Source organism: Xiphophorus couchianus, chromosome 5 (assembly GCF_001444195.1).
Source record: "Xiphophorus couchianus chromosome 5, X_couchianus-1.0, whole genome shotgun sequence".
NCBI classification, from domain to species: domain Eukaryota; kingdom Metazoa; phylum Chordata; class Actinopteri; order Cyprinodontiformes; family Poeciliidae; genus Xiphophorus; species Xiphophorus couchianus.
Genome location: NC_040232.1, coordinates 12507462 through 12532353, shown reverse-complemented (window position 1 = coordinate 12532353; position 24892 = coordinate 12507462). Strand labels below are relative to the sequence as shown.

Below are 24892 nucleotides of genomic sequence, written 5' to 3'. Positions count from 1 at the left end.
GCGAACTCCCATGCACCCTCCAGGACCCTGCCGAGGGTGTAGAGCTGGTCCAGTGTTCCACGACCAGGACGAAAACCACACTGCTCTTCCTGAATCCGAGGTTCGACTATCCGACGGACCCTCCTCTCCAGGACCCCTGAATAGACCTTGCCAGGGAGGCTTAAGAGTGTGACCCCTCTATAATTGGAGCACACCCTCCGGTCCCCCTTTTTGAACAGGGGGACCACCACCCCACTCTGCCAATCCAGGGGAACTGCCCCCGATGTCCATGCGATATTGCAGAGTCGCGTCAACCAACACAACCCTACAACATCCAGAGCCTTAAGGAACTCCGGGCGGATCTCATCCACCCCCGGGGCCTTGCCACCGAGGAGCTTTTTAACCACCTCGGCGACCTTGCCCCCAGAGATTGGAGAGCCCAACCCAGAGTCCCCAGGCTCTGCTTCCTCAGTGGAAGGCATGTTGGTGGGATTGAGGAGGTCTTCGAAGTACTCTGCCCACCGACCCACAACGTCCCGAGTAGAGGTCAGCAGCACACCATCCCCACTATAAACAGTGTTTGTGCTGCACCGCTTCCCCCCCCTGAGACGCCGGATGGTGGACCAGAATCGCCTCGAAGCCGTGCGGAAGTCTTTCTCCATGGCCTCTCCAAACTCCTCCCACGTCCGAGTTTTTGCCTCAGCAACCGCCCGAGCCGCATGTCGCTTCGCCCGCCGGTACCCATCAGCTGCTTCCGGAGTCCCACAGGCCAAAAAGGCCCGATAGGACTCCTTCTTCAGCCTGACGGCATCCCTCACCGAAGGTGTCCACCAACGGGTTCGAGGGTTGCCGCCGCGACAGGCACCGACAACCTTGCGGCCACAGCTCCGATCGGCCGCCTCGACAATGGAGGCACGGAACACGGTCCACTCAGACTCCATGTTCCCCACCTCCCCCGGGACGTGTTCGAAGTTTTGCCGGAGATGGGAGTTAAAGCTCCGTCTCACAGGGGATTCTGCCAGACGTTCCCAGCAGACCCTCACAACACGTTTGGGCCTGCCAGGTCTGACCGGCTTTCGCCCCCACCACCGGAGCCAACTCACCACCAGGTAGTGGTCAGTGGACAGCTCCGCACCTCTCTTCACCCGAGTGTCCAAGACATACGGCCGCAGATCTGATGAAACGATGACAAAGTCGATCATCGAACTGCGGCCTAGGGTGTCCTGGTGCCAAGTGCACATATGGACACCCTTATGCTTGAACATGGTGTTCGTTATGGACAATCCATGGCGAGCACAGAAGTCCAGCAACAGAACACCGCTCGAGTTCAGGTCGGGCGGGCCGTTCCTCCCAACCACGCCCCTCCAGGTCTCACTGTCGTTGCCCACGTGAGCGTTGAAGTCCCCCAGCAGAACAAGGGAGTCCCCAGGAGGAGCACTCTCCAGTACCCCCTCTAAGGATTCCAAAAAGGGTGGGTAATCTGAACTGTCGTTCGGCCCGTAAGCACAAACGACAGTCAGAACCCGTCCCCCCACCCGTAGGCGGAGGGATGCTACCCTCTCGCTCACCGGGGTGAACCCCAACGTACAGGCGCCGAGATGGGGAGCAACAAGTATGCCCACTCCTGCCCGACGTCTCTCTCCCTGGGCAACTCCAGAGTGGAAGTATGTCCAGCCCCTCTCAAGGAGACTGGTTCCAGAACCAGAGCCATGCGTCGAGGTGAGACCGACTATTTCTAGCCGGAACCTCTCGACCTCACGCACTAGCTCCGGCTCCTTCCCCACCAGAGAGGTGACATTCCACGTCCCAAGAGCCAGTTTCTGCAACCGAGGATCGGACCGCCAGGGTCCCCTCCCTTGGCCGCCACCCATCACACAGTGCACCCGACCCCTTTGGCCCCGGATGTCATCTGATGTCATCAACCCAAAAACACTTAAAACAGAATTCACTGTTTTCTGGATCCTTTTACCAAGTTTTGTATTTTGTCACATCCTGCTGTAGAGGTTCATAATTCAGAACCCAGGGTGCTTCTACTGTCTCCGTTCATCTGTTTTCATAGAAGAAAATAAAACTCTGCATGGTATTTTTATGGTGAATATGCTAAAGTGTCACAGAGTCCCATTATCCATAGCAGTAGCTTTTCTTAAAGTGATAAATCATTATAGCTTCTCATAGAAAGGTCTATTATTTATACAGTGTTGCAGTGACAGCTGATATTTAACTCAGCAGTGAGAGCTGACAGATCTGTTTCATAGTTATATAGACAGTGTACTTTAAAGCTCAAAAGATTCAATCAGTTTACTTGTTTTTCTACATTTATACTTCAAAGGTTGCACAGGTGTGTGAAATGTCATGTGCTTCAGCTCTCTTATAAGTCAGATGATGCCTTAGGCTACAGTCCATATGATTCTTTTACACTCGGTCTTATTAGTTTCCCGAGGCGTTTAACCTTTGCTTCCCTACTTGATGAGTCGCTCTCAGACGGAGTAGACGGTGAATCAGCCCTCCATCCTGCTCAGCCACTGTCACCCTGAACCCAGGATGCTTTTCTACTTCAATAAGTCCAGTTTCCTCGCAGGTTTAAGTTCATCTCTCTGTCTTCCTGTTTGTGATCAAATCACTCGAGCAGGTCTTTTATTTTTAATCCAAAACTTTATGAGCTTGAGCTCCTGCAGATTCCTCACTGCTGCCCTGTTGGACAGGGCTGGTTGTGGGATTTGTCAATATTGGATTTCAGTCAGTGGAAACTTTCCCAGAACTTGGAATCCAGATCAATTACATGAGTGTATTGAGCTTATGCAAGAGCAGTTGAAATGCACCATCTAATCTTCGTGAAAAGAAAAACAAAAACATCAAATGTTATTGCACATCTAAAGAGGACATGATAAATATACACAAGTAACTTCCTTGTATTTTTACCTCAGAAAGTGATTTCGGTGGAGTGGATGATTAATGGCTTCCAGAATCTGTTTTAATGTACTTTTCATCATAAATGATGACTCAGGAAAGGTCTTAAAAGTTTTTTAGTATATATAAAGATAAACCTAAAGCATAACAACTGTGTTACTGAAATGCTTAAGCTTTATTGTAGAAATAAAAGCAGCTGCTTTTAATCGGAAACAAATGATGCTTTGAATTAGCAAGTCATTTTTATTAAATTAATCTTATCAATTTATTCTGTATATAAATTAATTTTTCAGGTAATAGAGTTTGATGATGGGTCCGGTTCGGTTCTGAGGATCCAGCCGCTGAGGACCCCCAGAGACGAGGCGATATATGAATGTCACGCCTCCAACTCAGCAGGAGAACTGACTGCTACCACTCGACTCAGCGTCTTACGAGGTCAGTTTTTACACACATGCACTGCTTCACATCTGGGTTATCCTCATGGTACTCAGAGAACCTCCCCTTCCAAGACACAACTGGTCCTTATCAATCCTCTTCTTTGAATGCCGTGATGCGTCAGGATCTGTTAAACATCTCCTTCCCCTTTTTTTTATTGTGTTGAGAGTAGATCTTTATTGGCTTCAAACATAAGCAGTGCTGGTGCTGTCATAACAGTAGATTTCTTTTAGGGTTTCTTCATTGTCATAAAGGGATATTCAGTAAAAAATAAAAACCAGTCCTTGTTACACCTAAGACTAAGAAAAACTGCCATTCAACTCAGTTTTACAGTGTAGCACTTATCATAGTGGTTCAAGTAATTTGGTAGCTGACGTAGAACGCTGTGGCTACATTTAGGTCATTAGCTAATTACTCAGTGCAGTGGTCTTAACAGGACCTGCTAATGACTTCCATTCACTTTTTTCACATTTTCTCCTGCTTTAACAATAGATTTGAAGGCATTTTATTAAAATCCCATGTGAAGCAAAGTGGAAGTAAAATTTTGCTTTTTTTACTAATAAAACTCGGCGCAGCTGAATAAGTTCTTTTGTAGAGTCACTTTTCCCTGCAATTACAGCCGCCGGTCTTTTGCAATTTGTGTTTACCAGCTTTGCACAGAAAAAGAGCTGGGGGGGGGTTGCCTAGAAAGTCCGGTTAATTTGGGGAGCTTGGAATCCACATTCAGACTCTGATGCGGACCAAAAAAGGCATGTCTTGGCTCTGTTGATGTGAACTCTGGTGTAATTTGAATACATATGTGAATGCCAATTGGACTGGAGACTGATTCAAAAGCAGGAAGTAAACTATAGTGCAGGGTATTGTGGGTAAATACAACTAAAAGAAACATGAAAGTTAAGCTCTAGTGAGAGAAATTGCTTGTGTTGTTTTACAAAGAGAAAAGAAAAATCCTACAATCACTAAAATCTGGAGAAAACCCCAGATATATCAGACATATATATGTATAAAAATATATAGCTGCACTTGTGTGCAGCTATGATCCTAGAATTATTGCGGTCGATGATTTATGTTCGTGTGAGTTCATTAGTGCAGCTAGTGATGTTTGAGTTTGAGTTTCTGGAGTCCATTAGGAGAACATTATGCGCCAGTAGTTCAAAGCTCAGGAGTGTCTTAGTGAGCAAAGTTCCTCAAGTGTGGATAATCACATCACCTGCCTCTGCAGGAGTGATGCTCATGGGGAAAAGGACATGGAGCCTGTTGTTCTTCCATCTCCTCACTTTCTGTACCTCCCTCTTCCTCTCTGAGTGGTATATCTCCTCTTATCTTACCGTCTTTTTTCCCACAAGTTCATTCCTTTCTTACCCTTCCCTTCTCTTTTAGGTGCATTCATTCTTCACTCTTTCCCTCTCTCTCTCTTTCTCTCTCTCTCCATCTCTCTCTCTCTCTCTGTGTGTCTCTCATGCTCTTAGGTCCACTGCACAGCAGCCTCTAAATTATTCACATCAGAACACTTTGCATCTTCTGTGCTGTTCCGCTCCATCCGTCCAGAATTTTTCCTGCCTCACATGGTTGTCTGTCTACGTGTGACAGTGTGCATGTGTTTGTGTATCTATTTAAAACTGGATTGCAAGCGCGAATGCTCAGCTTCAATGTTTACATCTGTGTGCGCTTTTTTTCACATGCACCGCTCCCATCTCTCTTGCCTTAAACTGCAGCTCACTCATCATCTGTCTCTTTCTTTATCAAGATCCTAACCACTCAAGCACACACACAAACGTGTCCTCAATCTCAGACAGTCCGTCTTTATGTAGTGATTGGCCTCTTTCTGTTCCTCTGAGGAGTCATTGTGTTGTGGATGAATAAGAGGCCACCTGGGAGCGGCTAATAGTCCCTGATAGACTGTCAGTCGAAATGTCAGTTGCAAAGCATACACACACTCGGACACACACCCGCGCACGCATGCGGATTCACACAGGATGCTCACTATAACATGCACTCCACTTGTGTCAGTCATGTGTCCTGAGGTCCCCCTTGGCTCTTTAAAGACACAGCTCCAGTGACTGAGTAGCTGACAGGAGGGATCTGGTGTAAAGGTCAGCTGGCTTAATTACTGATGATTACAACCAGACTAATTGAAATCCTGGCTCTCAGTAAATGGCTCTGATTGGCAACGGCTGAAATAATAATGAAGCTTGGAACAGTTTTTTGCTTAAATATCTATTGCTCTGTAAGTCAGCAGTCAACTGTAAAAGTTGTCTGTTTGTCCGTGTGGATGTTTGAAAACCTAATAAGATCCCAACTTTTTCAGGCACAACATCAGCTGTTAGAATGAACATTCACCTATGAGAAAAGCAACGTCTGTGTTGGGATGTTGGCTGTATTTACTTGCATGATGATCACTCAGAGAGAAAATTAGAAGAGGCAGAATGCCTCAAACATTTTCTCAAAGTGGAAGCCTGATGCTCCACTGGCTTGCCTCCGTTGTGCCGATGGCGTTGCAGCTGCGAGGGTGAGCCTGACTGCTACTTTTTCCTCTCAGGACGCACGTGGAGTAGGCAGCTAGAGCTTGCTCTCAAAAAGCAATATTAGTAAAACTCGTTTCTTGTAGCATGCAAAGATTTGTCCTAAAACTCAGCATAGATGTTGTTTGTCACATTTTTTTTTATTGATGGGAGGAGAAATCCACTGAGGTAACAACACTGGTTACCTCGACAGCATGTTTGCCTTGAGGCCTCTCAGATTGTTGTTGTCATGTTTTATTTCAAATAAAAAGAAAGAAAAGAAGACGAGATGAGGTTGACACACACACAAGAATACTGAAGTAGCTCCACAAACACAACAAAAGCAGATGCCATTTTCAGAGTAAAAGCCACCTCATCAAAATAAAAATAGCTTATTGTTTAACACTTATTACATGCTTAATTTCAGCCTCCATAGGCAACATTTAGCTCTGTGGATTTTTAGATTTGAAAAAATCGCCCAGCCTATTTCATTTTAAGCAAAAAGTGCCAGTGAAAATTTTTACTTTTTTGTATGAATCCCATGGAATGTAATATTGTATTGGTTTGTCTAAGAAAAGGTTTGTTTGCATATTTGTGATAGAAGAGCCAGCTCATTCTTGAAAGACCAGAGTTTCAATGCAGTCCTCCAGGCAGATGACACCAACATTTGTACGGAGTAAAATTTTAGTCTTATATGATGAATAAAGTGTTCACACATCATTTCTCATGATTGTGGGACAGAGTGTCCCTCAAATTAGATTAGAAACTGGAAACTGTGGAAGAGGCAGCTTTATCCAAATTAAACATTGTCATGTGGAAGTTTGTAGACGGTATAAATTTTCACCCAGATATTAGATATACACTATTTTTTTCATTTTGTCCGGCCCACCATAACTTTTTTATGTGGCTCTCTAGAGTCAAGAGTGCCAAGAAATTGTACTTTCAAGGTAACAGTTGTGTGCTTAAATAATTTTTTTGTCAATAAAACCTAATTAGTTTTGACTTTATTGACTAAATAAAATCAAAAATAAATAATGAATCCATATTAATTTATTTTGTAGTGTCAAAATAAATTAATATGGAAAGATGTTCAATACAATGTAATTTTAAGAAGTACTAACAGAATGCAGCTAATTATTAATATGAACAGTTTACTAATGTCAATACATTCAGCTGTATCTTCCCTTTAAGGTCGTCCATGACCTTTATTTGGCCCAAAATGAAAATGAGTTTGACACCCTTATTGACCAAATATAAGTCAATATTTCTTATTAGGAATTTATGTGTCAAGTATCTCACATCTGTGAACTAGGTAGAAAAATGTTTCTCAATGCAATTCATTGCCTTCACCTAATTAGTAAATGGTGTCCAGCTGAGTGTAAATTAATCTCCAGCTGTTCTTTGAGGATTGTAGAGGTTTGTTAGAGAACCTTATTACATCATAAAGACCAAGAAACAAAACAGACAGGCCAGAGAGAAATTTGTGGAGACATTAGGTTTTAAATATCTCCTTCAATCCTTAATCCTCCATCTAAAAATGAAAAGGTGTAGCAGCGGTACAAAACATTTTGCCTGGGCAAAGAACGCATTAATCGAAAAAACGGCAAGGAAGCCCATAATAACGGTGGAGCAGCTGCAAAGACCCGACGTTCAGATGGTGTTTATTCACAAAAGGAATAAGATGTTCCTGTTTTTGCCCTACATGCAGAAAGCTAACATGGTGGTGGCAGGATTATGATGTGGGGAGGTTTTTCTGTCACCATTCACAGTAGATAGGCAACTCTATACAGCACAACATGTCATTACTGGAAGAGAAAATGTGACAAGAGTTTATCAGATGACTTCCAGTTGATGTGATTGAACTTGTGCTGTTTTGCTAAGAAAATTTGGTCAAAATTTTTGATTTACCATTTTCCTTCCCCTCTTCACATGCACTTGGTCTATTGCATCGAAAAATATGAAATGCATTGTATGACAAAAGTTTAAACTGAACAGTATAAGGGACCTAAATACTTTTACAAGACACTCTTGCGGCTCTGATGAAAGAGGCAGTTCATACTTTAGACCCTATGACTGAAAGACTAGAGTTTATATGCAGTCCTCCAGGCAGATGATGACACTAAGCCAGAGATGTGTGTGGAATACATTTTTAGTCTTGCATAACATAACTGTGACACTATTCTCTCACCATAAATGAAACAAATACAGGTTCCCATAAACTTCCTTTTAATGACTTCTTACCCCGTTTTAGCTGAGTCTTTTTCCCTCAATAGTAACTTCCCTCGCTGAATAGTGTCACCAGTAATAGGAGGTCAAGCAAATTATAATCCCCAGCCAATTCTCTGAGGAGCTGTGTTTTACATGTGATAAAGTGGGTGCACTGTTGCCCCTTGAACACTTTTAGATTTGTCAACTCACATCAGGTCAACTTTAGCACAAAGGAACTGCGTTTAAATGAAGAGAACCCCATTCTGGTGCATCTGGGGATAAAAACGTGCTGCTGTTGGAGGAACTTTGCTGTCTGTGTCAAAATAAAGTCGTAATCTGTACTCCTCAGTTCCGAGCGTTGTGATTGTGTTCTGAAATTTTTAATTCCAAAAACATGAAGTTAAGCTCCTGACACTAATCCAGGAATTTTATAAGTGAGCATCTCCCTTAATTAGCTGTGAATAATTTTGTGAAAGGTGTACGTCAGGACACATCTTCGTTTGCAGGCCTTCACGCCTCTCTGCAAGTAGATCCATACTGGCAGCTCCATTAGTGCATGGGTACAAGTGGCAGAGGGAGTAGCATTCCGACTATTCACCCCCTCATTGTTCAGTTCAGTGTCCCACCCCAGGTAGATGAAATAGAATGCATTATTCCTGCCTACAAGGGGCCTTGCTTTGAAGTAAGTATTTGCATAATGAAAGCAGAAAGAATCAGGATTGTTATGCTGTTTAAATCCCTCATGCTCTCTCTCCCTCTTTCTATTTCGTTCTTGTTCCCTCCTGTTTTCCTTTCTGCCACTCTTTCATTGTCCCAGTCTATTCTCATCTTCTTCCATTTTTCAATACACTTTTGCCACCCCTACACAGCCTTCCTCGTTCACCTTCTCTCCCTCAGACGAACTCGCTCACACAAACACCTTCTCATCTTGTTCTTTTAGTTTATTATATCCATGTTTCCATTTGTCAGCCTGTTGTGATTGATTGAAACCGGAGCTGTTAAAAGGCCACACACCCGCCCGTCGATGCCGGCGTCTCACGAGCCATCGGCCATGGTTCGATGAGCCACTGCCAGAATTAGCATCTCCTTGGTGAGATTCAGCACTAGGATTTCCCGTTAATGAGCTTGTGTGTGGTGGAGAGGGGTAGAGTCACCAGGGAATCTGGAGAAAATGGAAAAAAAGAAGGGTAAACTGCTCTTTTAGATCAAATACAGCTTCAACACTCATTCTTTGCTCGTCTTACTTTCCCTACACTGTCAGTCTTCAATATGTGTGACTCAAAAAGCTGATATATTTTTATTTTCAAAAGTTATGATCATGTTCGCTTTCTATTCATTTCGATCCAAATTGTGATACAACATCTTTTCTTTCCTATTGACTTCCCTCTTCTTTGATCCTAAAAACTCTTTAGACTCCACAGTTTCCTAGCCCCACTTAAATCTCCCTCTGAAGGTGAGTAAAGTTGGCCCGCCACCTTTGATTTTCTGTATCGACGTGCAGGGGCTCTGCAGATTTAATTGCCACTGATATCTATGAATTCACATTTGATTCACGCTCCCTAAAGGAATTGCAAGTCTCCGCGGGCACGTCTTTATTGGACGTGCCTGTTTGATTTTTCTTTTCTTTTTTTTTTTGTGAGAGGTGAACTTCGAGAGATTCGACCGAGCTTCTAAAAAGAGCAGCTCATTTGCGGCTGATTCCCAGCAGAATGGAGAATTGATTTTCACTTGATTTTTATTCGCGCAGCAGTAGCCTAAAGCTTTAGTGAGTTTTGTCAGGTAGAGTAAAATGTTACCCATTCCGTTGGACCGTGCAGTCCTGCTTCTCGTCTCCAGCCTGATGCAACATATATTCAGGCTTCAGTGGAATGTAAAAACCAACTCTTGCATTTTTTCTTCCTGGTATGCGGTGCTGTGTCAATTTGTTGCTGTTGCTGAGTCTCCCGAAGCTTCAAGTATCATATTGTCATTCATAGATTTTCATATCACTTTCACAACAGCCAACTTAATCTGAGATAAAGCCTCTTTTTGAAACTGTGATAATGTGCATTAGCAGGCCTCATTTATCAAGGTCTTTTATAGATTTGGGCATATTATGATCATATGTTTATGTGTGTGTACTGACTAATCCCAGCATTTGAACTGTCCGGTGATGCATCCAAAGTGGTTGCAATTTACAAACTAAAGCTTTACTTATTTATAGTATTAGAGACCTTGGCTACAGAATTAGAGACACAGATGAACGGAAGATTTTGAAGCTACAGCATTCCAACAGAAGATTATTGACAAAGTAAAAGAAAAATATGTTAAAAAGCTATGCATATTTTGCATGAAACATCTTATTTTAAATATCACACTTGCTCAAAACAATTATCAGCCTATAAATAAAGGTTCTACAAGATATTTTGTTTGACAGCCTCCAGAACCATATGAATCCATCAAGCATCACACTAGCCTGTTTTTAGTGATATATTGTGTAGCACTGCACAGCCCAAAGTTGTACTAAGCACACTTTTTCAGGCATACAGAGCATCTAATCCAAGCCAGGCCCATCCTGTCTTCAAGTCCCAGGTGGAAGCGCTTCATAGAGGAGCAGAACCTGAACAGTTACGACTTTGGAGTACCAGGGTTATTTCCTTTAAACGCAGTTCTAAATGTAGGCATAACTCCTTTTGAAAAGTCTTGGAAGAGGAAATGGATCAAAAAGCCTCTGATCACTCTGCATAACAAAATCTATTCAGTCTAGAAAACCCTGCACAACTGCTCATGAAAGGGCCACATCCTGACAGATGTTTTAAATTTCTTTGCAAGCTCGTCATGCTGTGGATTTTGTGTTATTTGTTTTGCATAAACGGTTAGGAAATAACTACTCACACATTTAATATTCATATGGTTAGATTTTTTTTAGTTGAACAGCCGTCTTTCTGAGAAACTCTGAGCTCAGTGACATCTGGTTTAAAATATTTCCTATTCCAGAAGATAAACTTAGTGTTTTTCACCTCCTGAAATGAATATGACAGTGACTGTATGTATGTTTGATAAACAGGGGCATCGAGTGTTAATGAGTTTCATTTTATTTAGTTATTTATTAGATATAATTAAGTTTTCTCTGTTGTGTGTGCACCATATGCTCCATTGACTCAGTGACCTTTCAATCTAGAGCCTGTGCTTTGCAGGACATTTGAGAATGGGTCACTGCACTCATCTGTAAGTAGTTCTTCCTAATCCTCATAGATCAGGATGTTCTACTGGCTTGTAAAAAAGTGGCACACTAGATGTGCTTATTTGTGAGTAAACATGATCCAGTTTGAGACTCTCACGCTACAACAATCTTGAGCAAAAATAACACAATTTCTTGGTGTCACTGTATTTACAAAAACAAGAAGAAAAAAATCTACCAAATGTTTGAATTCTTTCTATTTTGCAACATAAAAGCAGCAATTCTTACTTGTGCTGCCAAAATTGTATATTATTAAATATGTTATAAATGAAAATACTACTTGTTGTTGTTGACATATGAATGAACGTAAACAAATCTACAAGCGCCTCTTCATTTAAAACCCTCTATGTGATTTAATGTGCAGAATTTTACACATTTTTATCATTTGGACTTTGAGTTTAGTTTTAATCTGAGTTCACAGTTATAGATGTGGTTTGCTTTTGGTATTTGGCTCTTTGCTTTTGCTAAACCCAGTTCTTATGGGTTTAGCTGTGTTTGGTTTTGAGATAGTTTCCTTTATTTTATTGCCATATCAGTACTCATTTGCCCTCAGTTGATCATCCCTAAAAAGTGTCTATCACCACAGTAGACACTTATTTATTATTCTGCTTTTTGTGTTGCAGCACAAGTGTATCAGACTGATATTAGCTGAGAATTAGTCAGGATATCTGCTACTGTAGCCAGACTATTGTCATTGGCTTATCAGACACGCAGCTCGCAGATTGCTAATTTAAGTTTTAAAACAGTGTCACCTTAATAAGAGTGATGTAAGGTTCTCTGTTGGTCATGGAATAACAGAATATGAGTTTTTCACAAATGTAAATATTTTCAAACAAGTGAACAAAGAGTCAAAACGTTTTACGGTTTTGAAGCTACACTATCGTGTTAAACCTTGAAATGTTTCCCTTGTCAATGCCTATTCAGGAGAAATCTAGTACCCCTAACTACTGATCAGACTTTATTGATTGATATGTGGTTACTGCAAGGTCATTTCAGTAAAGTAAGGCCATTCTTGCCATCATGAGATCAGTCTTTTATGATTTAAGCTTTGTGCTGAAGGCACCTTTCTTTAAAGATAGTATAATGAGGTCACAAAGTGATAGACATGGTCAGCAATATTTGTTAGGAAGGCTTTGGAGGTTTTAAGTAAAATCTATGTTTTATATATAAAAAATAATGTTAAATTTGTACTATGGGACCCAAAATGCCCCATGAATATATATCAAACGTTATTTCACATTCCTGCCAAGGTGGATTGTTAAATGATACAGAGTGGGATTAATGAGTCTAAATTCCAACCGTTTTCATCAAATGCAACAGCTAAAGGCATGGCTCATTAGATCAGGCCACATTTACTCAGTCATCTGATGAATGAACCTCTGTCCACTGCTGCCTCAGCTTTTTGTTTTAAAGTTACCAGGATTTGTCTACAGTAGAATTTGTTGCCTGTTTTTTGTCCTCAGATGTTCTTTCACAGATGTGACAATCTGCAGTTTGCCTTTTCCATCAGTACATAAATTCTCTTATGATTATATGATATTTATTCCAAGAGTGAAATTGGAATAAATATTCCAAATATTTATTAAAATTCCAAAACCTGAGTCCGGTTTTATTTTTCCTTTGGCTTACTCATTAAACTTTGAAAATAAAAATGACTTTGCAATGTTCTCTAAATTGTGCTGAAACATATTAGATATGTTCAGTTTTTCCCCAAACTTATCAGGTACTTTATGGTGATTTCCTAGAATTTTGAAGGTACTTTCCCCAAAAACATAATACTGATACTTTTACCGGATACAAGGTACTTCACTGAACTTGGTTGAACTCACTTTCACAGTTCTTGCCAGCAGTTTCCCCCAAAACCCTTTCTGGATGTAGACAGGTCCATTTCTAGAACTTACCATTGAACTCATCTGATACTTTCAATTAAACTATTGTATAACTTACCAACCACGTTTTGGGACTTACCAGCTACTTCCCTTTACCAGAACTGAAAATATACTTTATTGAACTTACCAGACACTTACCCCAAACCTGTCAAGTATATTACATGTGGCCTGTAAAGTGTACCCACTCATGTAAAATAGATTGAATTTTACTAATGTGTTCTACCAGGTTCTATGTATGACTTGAGTTTATAATTTTTTGCAGAGGATCAACTGCCCCCAGGGTTTCCCACCATTGATATGGGTCCACAGCTAAAAGTGGTGGAACGTTCACGGACTGCCACTATGCTCTGTGCTGCGAGCGGCAATCCTGACCCAGATATTACCTGGTTCAAGGATTTCCTGCCAGTCAACACGACCGATAATCATGGTCGAATCAAGCAGCTCCGCTCAGGTAACCACGGATTTTACTCGTCTTTTTTTCTCCTTCCTTTGAATCCCCGCTTTCATTTCTACCTGTAGGTTTGTCTCTCCTACAGTTCTTTTATCTCCCCTCCTATCCCTAATCTGTTTTATCCTCAGAGCCATTTTTTATTTCCAGCTCCAACAGAGTTCCTTTATGTTCTGACTCACATTTAACCAATTTCTTACAACGCTTCCGCCCTCCTCCTGCTGCAGTCTCTGGCTGTGTTTTTCAGCTGCCTTTCTCTGCCGCTGGCGTATTATGAGCTTGCTGTGTATGGTCACCAACCCCTTAAAACTGTTCAAACCCTTTTAAAGTAAACTCCAGACTTTTCTCCAAACTGTTTGAGGACTTCCTGTACAAATCCCCATCACAAGAACAAAATCAAGCTCCTGAAATGTCCCCGAGAAGTAGCAGCAGGCTACTGATCTCTAATCAACAAATTTTGAACAAACTTTCCTGCTGTCAACATTCGCAGCACAACCAAGTGATGGTGGCATGTACATAAAGGAATATCCTCTCTTGATAAAGCCCACTGCTGTGACTAAAGACTAAATTTTTTGTTATATTTTTTCTTCATGTCTTGCTAAGTATGCCTGTTGTCGAAGTGAATTGACTTCCTGAAACTGTACTCATGTAATTTAAGGAAATATGTACCAAATTCAACCAATTTTATTATGGAAAATAACTGCAGTCAGGCAGGCTAAACCTTTTCCATCTGTTGTGTTTGATAGCCACAGTAGTGTGTAAAATCCCAAAGCCTGTTCCTCCTCAGTTCTCCCTCTTGCCTTCAGGGGCCAACTCTTTACCCAAAACCCATTATCTTGTAAATGGAGGGCCAAATTTCTGGCATCATTATGGAAACCGACCTCCTTGTTTTTCTCCCTGTTTAATATAATCATCATTATTAATCATTTGTTTTTTTATAGAGCCTTGCAAATGTATTCATACCCCATGATGTTTATCTCATTTTGTCATGTTTCAATCAGAAACTGCAACATATTTTACAGAGATTTTATGTGATAGACTAGCAAAGTCACATACTTTGTTCACGTGAGAGGAAAAGGACAAATGATTATCATTTATTTAGAACAAGAAACTCTGAAAAGAGCACTGTATATACTCTGCTCTGAGGCTTTGACTCTAAGGCAGTTTAGAAAAAAATCCAGGGTTGTGTCAAGGAGTTCCACTTGATTTTATTCAACAAAATTTAAGTTGATGACAACATGGCGCTTTGGGGGTGTTTTTCTTTAGTCAAAACAGAGAACCTGGTCAGAGCGGAGGTTTGCATCCCAGCTGGATGAAACAAATATACAACCAGAGCTACAATGCAATGCTTTTCAGGTTAGCTTTAGTCCAGTCAAAGTCTAGACCAAAAACAAATAGCGAATATGTGGCAAGACTTGAAAATTTTATTTTAATGGATGCTCTGCAAACCATTTTACTGAGCTTGAGTTAATTTCCAAAGAGGAATGGTCAACAAAATTTCCGTAGTTTAAAGTTAGTAGAGGCGTACCAGAATAAAACTGTAACTGCATTGTAATGTGGTTTATTCACATAATGATTGAAGGGAGCGGAATCTAAATACACGCCACATTTCATGAGCTTTTATTTATTTTACACATTAAATGCAATACAATACACAAACGTTTGTTGTTTTAGAATGACAAAATGTTAAAAAAAAGTCCAAGGGGTATGAATGATTTTGCGAGACACTGAGTATTGTTAACAATGTTAAATGTAAAATCATTAATATGTTAGATTAATTTATTGTATGTTATAATTTGTGAAAAGCTAAAAGAAAAAAAATACTTTTAATATTTCTTTCACTATAAAGTTGTATGTAGTGACGTTCTGTGGAGCTCCAATAAGGTGTTTCATCTAAGTCAAGACGTCTTTGTAACCAGTGCTCCGATTATAATGCCCTTTCTATGCTGTTCTTTTCTCTTTGTATCTTTTTAACTACAGAGTCCTTTGGTAAGTGCTTCTGTTCCGAGGCCCACACCCTCACTGTCCACTTTTCTATTTACTGCTCACTAATGTTGCTACTGTCGCTGCTGCTGCTCACCTTTTATTACACTTACTGCACTGTTATTAAAATGCATGGCATGCATTTTACTAACGATCACACACTAAAAGAAAAAAAAAACAGGAAGCTCAGAAGTGCATACATACACTTACAGTAGTTCTACCCTTTTCTAAAGTTTGAATGATATGAACATGAATAAATATAGGAGCTCTTGTGTATATACACACAGATATTTGTCTCTGTCAACTTAGATGTAGCTGAGTCCCACCCTCCACCTTGCACCTGCAGCTTTTCCACACCCAAAGAACTTCAGCTTTCTCCTCACACTCACCTATTTACTTTTCCAGCTGTTCACTAATTCAATGATTCTTTCTCTCACTCAGTCACTCACTCTTTCATCCAGTCACCCACTTAATCTTTCCGCTCTTTGTATAGAGTTACCAGTCAATAAGCCAGACAGCAGATAGGTATGCCAGAGGTGGAGCCAGAAAAGAAAAAATCAATCCATGTTGGCCAGGTTTTCAGGCTGCCAGACATTTACTACTCAGTGCAGGATGCACATAAAATAAGCTTGTTCAGATTTGAGTTTAGAGAAGTTAGTTTGGGTCGGGGCAAATATGTGCTTAGTTTTTATCACAGATGAAAAACATTACAACGTTTTACTGAGAGAAAATCCACTTTTCAATATTCTTTTTTCTAATGCATTTTTATTTAATTTTGTATTCAGCATTTAGTTTTAGTCTTATTAGACAATACGCTGAAAAAATATGGCTTGAGGTCTACACGCAGGCATTGAAAATTATCTATCTGTTCTAAAATAGGGATGGCTTTAATTATCATATTACTGACTCTAGTAGCAAATGATACCTGTCTTTTTAATTGAAAATGGACATTGTGCTTAATTTAGTAGGTTTCCAGGTTAGCAGTTGTACTAACAAAATAGCATAGTGTTACAAGCTATAAAACAGAAAAGGAAAAAGGTTAATAGATCAACATAGGCTAATCTAAGATTAGTATCTCTTGATAGGCCTGAGCAAAAAGACCATGGTATTACTATATTGCTATGGTAAAACTCAAATGAAGGACAATTAGGATAAATGTACAACTTAAAACTGGTAAAACTTCTCAAACAATGCTACTATTACATCAATTTATAAAACAATTATAAAACAATTTATAGACTAAACTTTGCCTTTGGCAGTCAGAGTTTAAAAGCACAGAAACTTTATGACAGAATTTACTTGTGGTTTTAAAATGTCATCTTTTTACCATGTGGCTCTTCACTTGCTTTATCTAAGTGAAGACTATCCATCAGAAACAAAATGTCACCCTGCCTTGGATCTGCTTTAGCTGAAGTTTCTGTTATATAAAAGTTTGCGTGTCTCGATTATAGTAATAAAACTAGATTACAATACAAATCTCCTTTGTCTTCATTCAATCATGGAAGTAAGGCTGGTCAAACAATCCAGTCAATAAAAAAGTTAAAGCTTCCTGCTCAACCTTTTTATTTGAAGAATATTAAAGTCTATTTAATGACTTTTATGGAAAAATCAAGGAAGCAAATATGTACTCCATAATATATTTCTATACTCTAATTTGGGATAGACTGAGGAGTAAATCATGAAAAATAATTAAATATAGACTGTGAATGAATTAAAATCAAAATCAGTTTAATGATCAATTGGAGCATAAAAATAAGAAACTAAAAATGTTGAGATACTATTCAAGTATTGGAGAGTGGATTATTTTTGTGTGTATTTCTGTTAAATGCATACAGATATTTACATATTTTTTGGCTCTTAGGTTTAAATCTTATTTTGATTCCCATTTTTTTACAAGAGCAGTGTAAAACTCTTGGCCAGAAAGTACTTCTAGAGCCACATGTACCCTGCAGCAAATCAATGAAGCCAATCAATAACCAATCCCCTTGTAGCTCTGTCACTGTCTCTTACTCTATCTAAAACCTGCTTTTCTCTTCTCAGGCTTATTCTGTCTTTACTTATTCTGTCTTATTCTTTTATGCCTCCACTTTCTCTTACTGTCTAAGGATCAGTATTTTAAGTCTTCCTCTCTAATTTAATTTTTCTCCCTTAACAAGTTACCCCCATACTCCCAAAGTCCCCCTCCTACCTTGTCCCTGTCTCCCTTTTTGTGGTACTAACATTTTCTTCTTCTTCTCCTTCTCTAATCACGTGCATTCATTGCCCACTCAGGTGGCACGCCCATACGAGGTAAGACTGCTGCGTGGACCAACATGACAGAGTGGCCTAATTCCTTTGCAACCCCTGCTTCCAACTTGTCTTGCAGATCTGAATAGCAGCCCTTGGTGGGTTCATGAATGGGGGGTTTATATACTCTGTTCTATTGACAAAACTCGCCAAACTGCATCAGATCTGCAGGAGGTACAAGAGGAGTAATTGGAGTTGAGCAATAAATAACATCATTAATGCTGTAACTGTCACCGACTCTCTTCTCATCTGCCATCCTCGTCTCATATTTTCCCATCTCACCCTCAGTGTTCGCTCTTTAACAGAAACATTCATCACTTCCATCATGTTTCTTTTTTATATCCATCAGTTTAAAACCCCTTACCATTCCGACTGTCACCCACACACCATTTTCTGCGCAACTTGCTGTGTATGAGTACTGTTGGAAAGTTTGGTTATTCTTCTGAAACAGAGGACTTCGCTGTTTGGTCAAAACAGGATACAACTAAAGGTAGTGACAAACAAAACAACTTTAAGTATTTAGTGATATGCTGCATTCAATACATACAGGTTTTTTAATGTCCAGCAGCTTAAGGCCTTTAGTTAACAAAACAGTTGTGTTTGTATTTAGTTTGTAGTAATTTTAGTTCATAGTAGCATTAGGGCACAGCGTGTTTTCTCATTAATAAGGCCTTCACTTCCTCGATGCAGTGATCTGGGGTTCAACTCCAAACTTCAGGATCATGCAGTGCCATGTTTTTCTTGCTCTGGCCCCTTAGCTGTGAACTGACAAGCATGTCTGGAGGTTTGCTAAGGTTGTTTTGGTATTATTATCATTATTTAGAGGTATCTGCCAAAAAACGAAACAAAAACTGAAATCAGACAGGAATCACAATCAGATTTTGTTGTCTCTGCAATCATTCATATCATTTTCAGTGTTGTACTGAATTAAGGGTAATCAAATCTTTGTCATGTAAACTACTCTTCAATGGTGTTCATGATGCTTTCGGCACATCTGTTTTAAAATACTCTCTTTTACTTGACAATGGCAGATATTTTGTCCCATCTAGTCTGCAGGGTTTCTCTTTTATGCTTCTACAACACAGAGTTAACTAGGTAAAGGACACTTCTTTATTTGCTCTACAAACACATCACATCAAACGTCCCTAGCTTTATCATTTGTTTCTAAACATATTTTTATCTTGCTCAACATATACAGTAAAAAAAAAAAAAGTTGTTGCTGCTGTTTCATCCAGTAGTTTCAACTGGATGAGTTTCATTCAGTTAAATTGGATGAAACTCTTTATCCAATTTAACTGAGCTGGAGTGTACTGAGCAACTAGATGAACTAGGTAGAAATCAGTAGTTCAAATATTGATGTAGACTTATACATTAGTCAAAAGAACAAAGAAAACAGGGTAAATTTAAATCATGTCTCAGTCCATTTTTAGTACACAGAGGCCAAATATTTTAGCCACGTATCTGGAATGGCATTCTCCGGAATGGGAAGGGGTTAACTTCATGAAATCTTCAGCATGTAAATGTTTCAGATAGAGCATGGCGTGTTTAAAGGCTTGATTTACTTCTGTATTGCAGTTTGAGGTGAAAAAGGATCGTTTCATCTTTTTAAGTTTGTTTCCTCTTTTTGATGGCTCGATTATTTTCTCCGTTTTTTACAAGAGTCTTGACCCAGTCTTGAACCGGTGTGTCCTTCTACCTTGTCTATATTTGCCCAATCAAACGTCCCCGTTTTGTTTTCCCTCCCAGCTGTTATTCACTCTGCCTGAAGAGTCCAGATGGCGAAGACTCAGACTCACATTAGTGTATTCACACACCAGCGCGCACCCCCACACACACACACGCACACACACACATCTTCATGGCTTTTTACCATCACCTCCTTTCTTCTCCTCCATTATGAAAATAAAAAGCCCCAAACGACCACTTTTTTGATAAAGTTTTTTCTGGGCGCTTTTTTTTGCCTTTCCACACCATCTTTAAAAGAACCTCTGGTTGACTTTTTTTGACGGTTTTTCTATTTTCAGGGAGCGAGAAAGCATCGGTCCCTTCCCAAGGCTTTGCGTATGTCGTTTTTTTTAATCTGTTGGCCTTGATGGAGCTCGATTAATGTCTTTACCTCCTTACTAACTGGGTGTGTTTTTAAACTGACATCAATCACACTCCTGATCCCTCTGGTGGATCCGTTTTGGGATATCTGATTTCTACGGCAATACTTTTGCAGATGTTATCCTTGTAAACTGATTTGCTCCACAATATAATCACAGTTTTCAGCTGAGTTTTTTTTTTTTATATATATATATATATTTTATTGGTGACAATTTTTGGACATATTTTGACAACGTTGTTTATGTGTTTCTGTCTTGCATGGAGACAACATTCTCTATTTTTTATAGGGTTTGTGTCCCCTTATTTTGGCTTTTTGTTTTCATTTCTACATCAGCAAGGTGATGCTTATTTTGGGGCAGATTCTCGCTGAAAATGATAAAAACGTGTGAATCACAGTTATGGCTCCCTTTACAGTTCTTGAAAAGAGTTCAGCTCATTTTGTGGAAACTGCCTCCAGTGTCATTTTTTTATTTGAAAACCTAAACGCCATTTTAATGTTTAGTTTTCTTAGATACCTACATGTCTTCCGCTGCTGTGTAATTGCTATTTTTATTTTCTCTGTGTTCTACCCTCTCTCTCTGGTGCTCCATCCATCCAGGTGCCCTACAGATAGAGATGAGTGAGGAATTGGACCAGGGGAAGTATGAGTGTGTTGCCACCAACAGCTTTGGGACACGCTACTCCACTCCAGCAAACCTGTATGTCAGAGGTAAGTCGAAGCCGTCTCCCACGTCTGTTTACCACCAAATATTTAAAAAACATATTTTTAGAAAGAAGGTTGACATGTTTGAAGAACATTGGTATTGTGCTCGTAACATCAATGGAAAACAACCACAAGATTTTAAGTATTTTATTGTGCTTTAATGAGTTAGACCAACACAAAGTAGTGTATAATTTTGGGGGGAAAGTACAATAAAGATGAAAAAATCTGAAAAGTGTGTTGTAGCATGCATGAGTTCAGCTACCTAAGCTAAAGAAAATCATCTGCAGCCAATTGTCTTCAAAAGTTACCCAATTAGTAGTCCACCTGTGAATAATTTAATCTCAGTGCTCAAGATGAAACCAAAATTTAGATCTGTGTGAAAGGAAACTAACACAACACATAAACCTAACACATCAATTGTATCTATATCATTTTCTCGAGAAGCTGGTCAAAGCTGATAGGAATATAAATTTAGCTAAATATTCTGTAACCCTGGAAGAAAGTTTCAGTGTTGAGACTAGGGCAGAGGTTTACCATTCACCAGGACAACAACCTTGAACATATGGCCAGAGCAACAATAGTATGGTTTAAATCAAAGCATATTCATGTGACCCAGTCAAAATTCAGACCTAAGTTTATCTGAGAATCTGTGATAAGGTCTCAAAATTGAAGTTCACTGAAACTCTTCATCCAATTTAACTGAGCTGGAGGGTAGCAGTCTCGAGATGTGAAAATGACATGGAGATATATCTTACTTTCTACAGTCAGAGGGAAAGGTGATCCTACAATGTATTAAAGTAAAGGAGCTGAATGCAAATACATGCCTTTCTCTTCTGATTTTTACTACTTTGTTTTGGTCTTTCAAATAAAATCTCAGTAAAACACGTGAAATATGGCGGCTGTAACATAACAAAAAAAAAATCACCCAGTATAAATACTTAATGTGATCTGATGTAATCTGTTACCTACAGATTTTGAATTCACTAAATATTTTATTCATAAACAGGGCTACATTTAAAGTACCAGCTGAGATCAGTTTTGTTTCAAACCATTAATTTGCTCTGCCCTGGCTTCTTAGCCTTTAGACCTCAGAAGTAAATCCAAATCATTGTCCGGTTAGAACTCGTGTTTCCTCCCCAAATCTGACAGGCGTCTCACTTCCTCAGGCGCTGTCAGCCTCCCTGCTCCCTCGACACGCTCACACGTGCACCCGCCAAATGTTTGAATCTTGGAGACAATTTTATTCCTGGGGCTTTCTGCTCTTTTGTCTGCCCACCCTGGTTAAAAGAAAGAAAAAAAACAGAGAGGGCATTTACACAGTGTAGCACACATTGGCAAATCTAGCATTGCTCCTGGGTAAACAAAAAAAAAACACACATATATATTCAAGGGGGGTGCACACATGTATCAACTATGTATATAACAAAGAGTAGAGAAACAGTGCAGAGTCAGTGATGTGTGTCTAACAGTGCTTGCAAAGCCGGTAAAATCTTGCAGTGGTGCTCATAGAGTGTTTGACAGGCGGTCTGTGGAGACAGCTGGCAGTGCCTTAAACTGGAAGGCTTTTCACCAACATCAACCGTCTAATATACGACTGCTTATGTTCTCTTTCTTCTCTCCTCATTTCTTTTCTTCCTTGTTCTCTTGCACTTTCTCTTGGATTCTATACTTAACTTGCTTTCTCTTGCCATCTTGTCTGATATTTCCTGTTTTCCTTTCTTTTCTACCTCCTCCACTGCCTCCCTCTGCAGAGCTGCGAGAAGGTTGGTACAGTAATGACTGTGAGGCTCTTTTGAGGTTCTCCCAACTTTTTTTTTTTCCTTCAACAAAACATCCATTAGTGTTTTGCAGGCGCTGGGGGTTCAAACCAGCTAGTTAAAAAAAAAAAAAGAAAAAAACTTTTCCTTTCCCCTGTGTGCATGTGTTTGCTGTGACATTTTTGTCTATTTTTTGATGCAGTTCATAAAACATTGAACAGTGTGCACTTTCATTGGCATTAATAAAACATTTTCATATCACATGAACCCCACCAACAATGTCCTTTCTTTATGCTTGCAGTTTATTCTAAATCCTCTGAAATATTCATTTAATCCCTGATTGTTGTTCTTTCTGCAAAGTCTTTGAAATCTAATCACGTCCCTCCTCTTGCCTTCCTGCCCTCGTCATCTTTTATTTTAGTGCGTCGCGTACCCCCTCGCTTCTCCATTCCCCCGGCTGACAGCGAAATCATGCCAGGGGGAAACGTCAACATCACCTGTGTGGCGGTCGGCTCGCCCATGCCATACGTGAAGTGGATGCTGGGAGCTGAAGACTTGACGCCCGAGGATGACATGCCCATTGGACGCAACGTCCTGGAGCTGACTGACGTGCGCCAGTCCAACAACTACACCTGCGTTGCCATGTCCACGCTCGGTGTGATCGAGGCTATGGCGCAGATTATTGTGAAAGGTGAGTTCTATGGATGGAATATAAAGGAGAAAATAAATAATGATGACAGTGATTCTATAACTTAACTTGTAAAGCATTGTGTTTGAACCATAAGTTGTTTTTACTGCACATTTTACTGTACAAACAACTTAGTGAACTTGAAATAAGACCAAACTAACTTAAAGTAACTTTATAAAAAGATATGAACTAGTTTTAAGTAAATTATTCTTGAATATTGATTAAAAGAATTGTCAAATATTTGGCAGCTTTTTCTCTTATTAATTGGGAAAAATGCCTTGTGATTGAAAAAATTTGCCAGTGGAACTAGTACATTTTTAATCAGTCAATGCTGAAAAGTCACCATTGACACGTTCACTAATATTCTTTAAAAACCCTCACAGACCTTCACAGAATAGCTGAAGTTTGGATGAACTTGATCTCTTGATGTTGGTGATCAGAATAATTTTGTTCGCATTTGCTTTTTGTAATTTTAAATCAATTGGCAAAGATTGTGGTAATGTTATCATAATGATGCTTCATGTTCCTCGTCACTTGATTGTTTTGTAGATTTGACATTTTCTCAAGTTTTAAATGGTTGATGGGTGAGATTTTATTGTCTTTGCCTCCCTGCAGCCCTGCCAAAGGCTCCTGGTGCTCCTGTAGTGACAGAGAGAACTGCAACTAGCATTACTCTCACCTGGGATTCGGGAAACCCCGAACCAGTCTCCTACTATGTCATACAGGTGTGGAGCAAACACTCATTCAAGCAAGTGTGCCTCAGGAGTTCTGCACTCACAAACTGCACAACTCTTTACATGCGATGAAGATTTACAAAAAAAAACCGTCTAAAATAGATATTTGGAAATATTTTCTTTTAGTTTTACACAGCCTCATTATTTTGTACAGTTCATACATAATATGACTGTTCACCATAGGTCATTCCCTTAAAACAATAGAGGTTTTGACATCTGTTAATTAAGTCAGAATTAGCAATGTATGCATTTTGATGTGATGAAAAGAGATCTAACACAATGCACAGAGCTAGTTAAAGTAAAAAATATATATACAACCAATAAATAAATAAAGCCAAGGTGTCATAGAGCAGCAAACCTGCAGAAAGAGAAATGTCTTATGAGGTTTTTTCTATTATTCATATTTCTGGGCTGAATCGGATTGATTAGGAAGCCTGTTCCAAAGCCTGGTGTCCAGAAAGCCCCGTCACACTTGTTTTTTGTTTATAGTTTGGTCCAGGAAAGGTTTGTTTTAGTGTCTTTTCAATTTTGAAGAGTGGCAAGGACTCTTTGTAACATGATATTTATGCCACAGGGAAACAGTCTTGCAAAATCTTAAACATAGTAATTCACTTATACAAGTAAAAATTAAAAGGTTGTCTCAGTTTTATTTGTCTTAGAGGAATTGTTGGAGGTAGCTGTCAATGTAATAAACAAAAAACTAATAATTATTTCTTAAGGAAGGATTATTTTTCTCACTCTAACCATTGAACTAAAATTGAAAGTTTTATTTATTTATTTTTCTTTTTAGAAATGTGTCATGTTAAATTTTTCTACTGCAGTATAAAGGGAATTATTACCTTTAATAGGGGTTCCAATAATTTACGATGACGCACATCCACAGCACTGTTTGCACACATTCCCGAGTTACAGTACTTCAGATGTCTAAAGCAATAGTTTGTTTTTTTTTATGAACATAAACTGTTATTAACAGATCATTAAGCAGGGCTATAAAACAAAAGAGCCTCTGGCTGGTGATAGACTTTTAAATTCTCAATTTTCTCAAATG

The 24892-nt window shown here is 39.5% G+C and overlaps 1 protein-coding gene across 21 annotated transcripts in view; it reads left to right on the top strand.

Moving 5' to 3' along the window:
• Positions 1 to 24892, top strand: part of ptprdb (protein tyrosine phosphatase receptor type Db) — a 253880-nt gene that overhangs the window by 188510 nt on the left and 40478 nt on the right. For 8 of the 21 annotated variants that reach the window (XM_028016147.1, XM_028016163.1, XM_028016159.1 and 5 more), the window contains 8 exons: positions 3180 to 3321; positions 13402 to 13590; positions 15568 to 15576; positions 17842 to 17859; positions 20561 to 20671; positions 22417 to 22428; positions 22844 to 23113; positions 23726 to 23835. In XM_028016147.1, coding sequence (XP_027871948.1) covers positions 3180 to 3321; positions 13402 to 13590; positions 15568 to 15576; positions 17842 to 17859; positions 20561 to 20671; positions 22417 to 22428; positions 22844 to 23113; positions 23726 to 23835 — 861 coding nt within the window. The remainder of the gene's footprint in view (positions 1 to 3179; positions 3322 to 13401; positions 13591 to 15567; positions 15577 to 17841; positions 17860 to 20560; positions 20672 to 22416; positions 22429 to 22843; positions 23114 to 23725; positions 23836 to 24892) is intronic. The other 13 variants (XM_028016167.1, XM_028016162.1, XM_028016165.1 and 10 more) reach the window with 6 other exon arrangements.